The sequence below is a fragment of the Amblyomma mixtum genome, chromosome 2 (genome assembly GCF_055824585.1).
Source record: "Amblyomma mixtum isolate Tamu chromosome 2, ASM5582458v1, whole genome shotgun sequence".
Lineage (NCBI taxonomy): Eukaryota > Metazoa > Arthropoda > Arachnida > Ixodida > Ixodidae > Amblyomma > Amblyomma mixtum.
In genome coordinates this window covers 155,104,464-155,111,278 of record NC_143013.1, presented here as the reverse complement: position 1 = coordinate 155,111,278, position 6,815 = coordinate 155,104,464, and the positions used below count along the sequence as shown (strand labels likewise).

Below are 6,815 nucleotides of genomic sequence, written 5' to 3'. Positions count from 1 at the left end.
ATCTGTGCATGATAGGGGATATTAATATCGATTTGATGAAGGGCGATCGCTATGGCACTGAAAATTACTTAACCATGCTCGCGGAATTTGGCATTGAACCACAGCTCGCCGATCCTACCAGAGAAGAATTTCTTAACAATCGCATCACAACTACTTGCTTTGACCATGCTAACGTCCGTGCGTCGGACATCTCAGTATCCGGAGCCGTGATCAGACAGAAACTTGCAGATCACTATTACATTGCATGTCGCCTTACGAAAACAGTCTCTACGCTACACACCGACTCCACCAGGTGTGTCGTGACCATTTTAGACCAAAAAAGATCGATAATCATGTTACTGGATATGATTGGGATTCATTTATTCATCATAACACTAGTGATACCGCGTACGACAGTTTCGTCAAGGTATTAGGCGAAATAAAGGAAATGTGTAAAAAAACTTTGACTGTGAAGAAACGTAAAATTGGCTGTCAGTGGCTGACTGCTGAAATCCTGGCTGCCATCAAAGAAAAAGAAGCTATCTGGTCTCGATGCCGCAGGGCACCAAAAAATGACAAACTTCGAGCGGAATATCGTTGCATCAGAAACAAGGTAACTGCACTTATTCGCTTATCAAAGAGAAAAGTTTTTGCACAGCAGTTTCGCAGCACTCGTCGCGATGTCAGGAGCACCTGGTCTCTGATTAATCAGTTACGTGGTAACCAACGCTTTTCCATTCAAGAATCAGTGGAGCACAATTTCGGTGTTGTGTCGCATATTTTGGCGAATGAGTTTAATAACGTTTTTTCCGCTGAGCAACGGGTCGCAGTCCAAACTGTGAGCTCGACGAAAATGACAAAAAGCGTATCGCCATCGGCTTTCCTTCCTCTTATGACAGAATCTGATCTTTTCAGCATTTTGTCTAGTCTGAAACGTAACAAATCTGCCGGACTTGACAACATTTTCATAGGTGATCTGATAAGAAACATTACAGCTCTGAAAAATGTTTTGCTGCTTATCATAAATGGCATAATTAAGAGTGGTACATGGCCAGAATCACTGAAGAGCGCTCGCGTTGTTCCTCTGTGCAAAAGTGGAAAAAAGAATGATATTGCAAACTACCGCCCTATATCTATTTTTTCCTGCGTATCCCAGATATTGGAAAAACATGTACTTTCTGTAATGAATGCTTTTATTACTAAACATGACCTAATGAGTGGGAATCAGTACGGTTTTGTCAGCGGGTCAGGAACACAGGTGCTACTGGAAAATCTCTCCGATTTGCTGCATCAAAGCCTGGAGAACAATGAGGTAGCATTCGCACTTTTTTTGGACGTAAAAAAAGCTTTCAACACGGTAAATCATCAAATTTTGTGTTCTAAACTGTACTCGTATGGATTTAGGGGTCCTTTTTTGTCTTTAATTGAAAACTATCTTTACAATCGTTCTCAAGCAGTCATGTTTGGGCCTATCTGCAGTGACGCTGTAAAAGTGCTCTGTGGTGTCCCGCAAGGGTCCATTTTATCTCCTTTGTTGTTTAACTTATATGTGAATGACATATGTGACCATGTGAAATCATCCACCATATTCCTTTACGCCGATGACACTTTTCTAGTCTCAAGCAACCCTGATTTTTCATATGCCCTGGCTAACCTTCAGGAGGACGCTATTAAAGTTAGTGATTGGTTTGCCTCAAATTTAATACTAATAAATAACACCAAATCCAGACTTGTCTGTTTTCGTAACCCGCATAAAGATGTACCAAGTGCAGGTTCCATATATTTACACACCTCATACTGCTCTTCGTGTTCTTGTCAACCTATAATTAGCGTCCCGTCGGTTAAGTATCTTGGTATATACATAGACAGTGATTTGGCATGGAATACTCAGATGACTCACATTTGTAAGAAACTCAGAAGTGTTGCATGCTTGTTGTTTAAGTTGCGAACTATGATGCCATTTTCTGTGAGAAAATTAGTCGCCCAGGCTCTGGGGTATAGTGTCTTGAGATACGGTATGTGTTGTTTTTTTAACTGCTCTTTCACATGCAAATGTCGTGTTAATAGGATTTTGAAAAACATTGCTACAAGCGTTCTCTACTTGCCGCAGGAAAATCTGCCCAACAGTGTCTTTACCGCAGCCGGTTTGCCTTCTTTTGACAACCTTTTTAAACAAATTGTAGTACTGAAATATTTTTGGAATAGCGCATACAGACACATAAATACGAAACCGGTACCGTTGAGACATGTTCCTCGCTATCATAAACCGAGAGTGCGCACTCACTACGGCAAAGCAACTAGAAAATATTACGTGCCAGCTATCTTTAACGAATTACCGGATGATTTATTTTCTTTAACCACCCGCAAAAAACTGCGTGTTGCAGTTCAAGCGTTAGAGAATCTTTAACATGTACTAATATCTTATCAGTGCTTTTTCATTCTTTCCGTGCCAAAATTTTTGTGTTCTTTATGTTTACGTCTTTTAATTTTCTTTTGCCTCTGATGGAGCTCTGATGTAGCGCGAAGATTGCCGCGGCTGCCGGTTGTCGCCGCACAAGCCCACTTGTGGCTTCGGCGCTTCCGTTTCTTTGTATGTTCAGATTATGCTGAATAAAGATTATTATTATTATTATTATTATTATTATTGATTGATCGATTGATTGATTGATTGATTGATTGATTGATTGATTGATTGATTGATTGATTGATTGATTGATTGATTGATTGATTGATTGATTGATCGATCGATCGATCGATCGACCGATCGAGCGATCGAGCGATCGATCGATGGACTGGACTGGACGGACGGACGGACGGATTGATGGATTGATTGATTGATTGATTTATTGATGGACTGGACTGGACGGACGGACGGATGGGCGGGCGGACGGACGGACGGACGGACGGACGGACGGACGGACGGACGTACGGACGGACGGACGGAAAACTTTATTATGCAAGGGAGTTTGGACTGTGCAATGTCTCAGGCAACCCAACAGCCCTCACATTACGAGCATGTGTTCAGGCCCCGTATGACCATGTCACTGGCACCCCGCTGCACACAGCTAAGTTGCGTGTCCGGGTCCTGCAACGCAAGGAGGGTCTTCAAGTTTCGATAGCGGGTGGTGGTGGTGGCGAAGAATTTTGTTAGAGTTTGAGGGTCACCAAACCCCGCTGCATGGTCGGTATCCTTAATCCGGCACACCGCACGACGAAATGCCGTCTCGCGCACGCTTTACTAGAGCCCTTCGGTACTCCACCGTGGAGCAGTTGAGGAGGGCATTCTCTCATGCCTCTCGGGTTGAGGTGGGGGAAGGGGAAGACGAAGATTCATAGTAGATGCCCACAACATGTGAAAGATATCGCAGATCTCTCCACAGTGTGGACAGCGCCCATCTGTGTTCTGATCAAAGTGTTTTGCTATGCCAGGACAGAGAAGAGTTCCTGTCTGCAGGCGCCCCAGAGTTCGCTCCTTCGCCTTACTCAGCCCCTTGGCAGGCGGCGGGTAGAGGCGGTGGCTCTCGCAATAGTGGATTAGGATTTCGGGGAAGCGAAGAAGCGGTTTATGAGCTTCTCAGCCAGGAGAGCTAGGATTAAGAGCCTGGTGTGTGAGCACTCGGGCGGCAGCATCAGCGGCCTGATTGCCGTGTAGACCCTGGGGGCCAGGTGCCCAGATCACGTTTTTGCGAGTTGGATCGGCGGGAGCGCGTTTTATAGTTTGGGAGGCAAGAGGTGATATTTCCCCTGCAAGATGATGCTCACAAGCCCGGCGAGGCTGTGTGGTAACCGTTCTAGATTTTTGATAGGCGGCAGCGAGAGCTATTGCAACTTCCTCCGCTAGTGTTGAATCTCGGGCTCCAAAAGATAGCCCATCGACATTCATTCCCCGGTGGACTACGGCAGCCGTGTAGAATTCCGCGGGCGTCGGCCCTGTGATGTCCACGTAGTAGACGCCCTATGGAGATCCATATTACCTCTCAAGCGTACCATGTCCATGTTACGCGGGAGCGAAGCGACACGGAACATGTGGCGCCACAGCACCGGGTTGTTCTCCGTCTCCTCTGGTATGCATGAGTGTTGGTGTGTAAGCGGTTTAGCAGGCGGCGCCCAGGAACCGTCTACGATAGCCGCGTATTATTGTTCACTATGTGGGCCTCCCGCAAATCCTGGTAGGAGTTTACCACTCCCATCGCCTTCAGTCTGGCGTTGGAGGTAGCAACCAGCCGCTCGTCTTGGTGTTTGGTGGTGTGTAAGTACGGCACGGCGTAGGGGGTCCGGCTGGTCACGAAGGCCTGAGTGAGCAGTAGGACGTCCCTGCCCCGCAGGCCATCCCGCTTGTGGGAAACGGGGCGGATCATGCGCCCTGCCTGTTCACCTATGCGCTTGAGTTTTGCAATGGCAGAGTCCGGCGTAAGTTTGTTATTGATGAGCAGACCCAGGATCCGGAGCTCTGCCACTTCTCTGATGGGACTGCCCGGCAGAGATATGTGTAGAGACGTGTTGTCCCCGTGGTTTGTCCTGACGTGTAGAAGCTCTAATTTGGCGGGAACACATTGGAGACCACAGTCAGCTGCATATGCATCGACTATGGAGGCGGCCTGCTGAAGGGGGTCCTCCATCTCCCCAATGCTCCCCTCGATGGTCCAGATTGTAATATCGTCTGCGCAGAGTGCGTGTTTTATGCCCTCTATCTGAGCCAGTCGGCCGGGCAGGTGAATAATGGCGATGTTGAAAAGGAACGGTGATAACACCGCCCCCTGTGGTGTGCCTCGTGTACCCAGAGAGTACGGGCCGCATTCCTCGTCCTCGATCCGGAGGAACGCCTGACGCGCAGAGAGGAAGTCGCTGACATAGGCGACGACCTTCGCCCCGCAGTTAGTGGTGTTCAAGTTAGACAGTATGGTACCATGTTTAACGTTTTACCATGTTTACCATGTTTTACCATGGTTTACCATGTTGTTATGGCGGGCTGTCCATGCGTGGGAGGATCAGCAGGGCAGCCTAGGAGGATGGGGTCCAGGTTGGCGTGCGATTCTCAGCAGAGAGCGCACTCTACGGCAACAGGGTGGAATTGGGATAGAAGCTGAGGGGTAGGAAGAGCTCGGGTATGGTGTCTCCTCCAGAGGATTTGTTGGGAGTCGGGTAGGCGGGGGTGCGGAGCGGGGTAGAGTCGACGGGTGAGGCGTGCTTATTGAGTCAGTATTGAGAACGTGTGTGCCCGCTCCCTCGAGAAATCACGGCTGGGGTTGCCATTCGCACGGGAAATAAGTAATCGCGCTATGTTATCGGTGGCCTCATTTCCGGGATTGCCAGAGTGAGCCGGAGCCCACAAGAGCTCAATACGCCAATCAAGACTGAGTGTGCACATTCTGAATATCGGCCACGGAGGGGGGGGGGGGGGGGGGGAATGACGCGTCCGTGGACGAAGTTAGCAAAGCAGACATGTGGGCTAGTTGGTGTGAAACTTTAACGCGCCTGAGAACTGTGTGTTCTCTCTTCTAGCAGAAACTTCCTTCCCTCTCGGCACGGATGATGCATCAACAGATGTGTCAGACAGCCACGGGTGCCTTTTGCCCGTGTGCTGTGCGGTGATTGCTATTTTAGATGAAAGGAAAGGCACAACAACTGTCTGACACATTTGTTGATGCCCCATCCGTGCCGTGAGGGAAGGAAGTTTCTTCTAGAAGAGAAAAGACACTGAATGAGGCCGTAGTGCTCTGCATCTTCGTTGGCGTCGCATTCACTGACCACAACAGCACACGCCCTCGGGAGGTACGAGATCCACGACAGCCCAGTTAGTTGATGCCCGCAAAAAACCTGAGGCACGCAGGTCCGGTCGCCGCTACCTGCTCTTGTGAAGCCCGTAGAGGTCACGAAGGGTTGCACCCACGCTGCTGCCTGCAAGGACGAAATCACCGTCTTATCACTGGCTCCGTGCTTGTACCCGTCGCAGTGTTCAAAGATTTCGTCTCGTGATCCTCCAAAGGAATTCCACAGCCTATGTGCGACGTCAGTGCATGTCAAAGAACCCCAGGTCGCCGGAATGGCCGAAGCCCTCCAGTACGGCATTCCTTATGGCCTCAGTTACTTTAGAACGAACTCCATGAACCCAAACTCGGCAAAACATGGTAGTAACAGCGCCTGTCGTACCGCAGCTCAAGCTATTCGCCTTTACTTTCTTCTCTGCAACATTCAATAGGAAATACACCATCCAGTCCCGTTTGGTAATTGGCATATTCAAAATTATTAATATACGCATGAGTACACAGACACTTGTCGAAGTTAAAAGCCACAGCGCATTCATTAAGTCCACTTGTTATTCAATTCGATCCACCGAGACGCTGTATCATGTTCTCCGTGTGCTCGCCTCGCAGTCTGAAAGACATTGGTTGTTTTGCCAGTATCGCTAGTAGATATTTTTATTAGCAGACTCTCGTGTTTCTTGCTACAACGCCACTTTGGATTGAACAACGTTTATTTCCATCAGATAATTCAATCGTCTAACTAGGATTCATTTTATACCGTGTTTTAGTTTATTTATTTTCTTTATTTCCTTAACGCCTTAGCTAGTAATGTATGTGCAGAAGTCATGTTTGTACCGTGTCTGTTTCATTAACTCCTGTTTGTTGATTACATTTTTTTTTTGTAACCGCTTTCCTCTGTAATGCCGTAATAGCCATGAGGGTGTAATTTAGAAATAATTAAATAAATAAATAATAAACAAGAAAACTAAAGAGGTAAGTAAATAATTAAATAAATAACAGACGGTTATACTGTCCCCGGTACCCATGTCTCGGTGACAGGGAGTTGCGCGGTTAGAGGCTGGCTGGCAGTCC

The 6,815-nt window shown here is 47.7% G+C and overlaps 1 protein-coding gene across 5 annotated transcripts in view; it reads right to left on the bottom strand.

Annotated features, from left to right (window-relative positions):
- Positions 1-6,815, bottom strand: part of LOC149361339 (uncharacterized) — a 111,259-nt gene that overhangs the window by 81,913 nt on the left and 22,531 nt on the right. For 4 of the 5 annotated variants that reach the window (XM_089572668.1, XM_089572667.1, XM_089572669.1 and 1 more), the window contains one exon: positions 5,728-5,877. In XM_089572668.1, coding sequence (XP_089428794.1) covers positions 5,728-5,877 — 150 coding nt within the window. Of the gene's footprint in view, positions 1-5,727; positions 5,878-6,815 lie in introns of those variants that run through there. The other variant, XR_016288950.1, reaches the window with a different exon arrangement.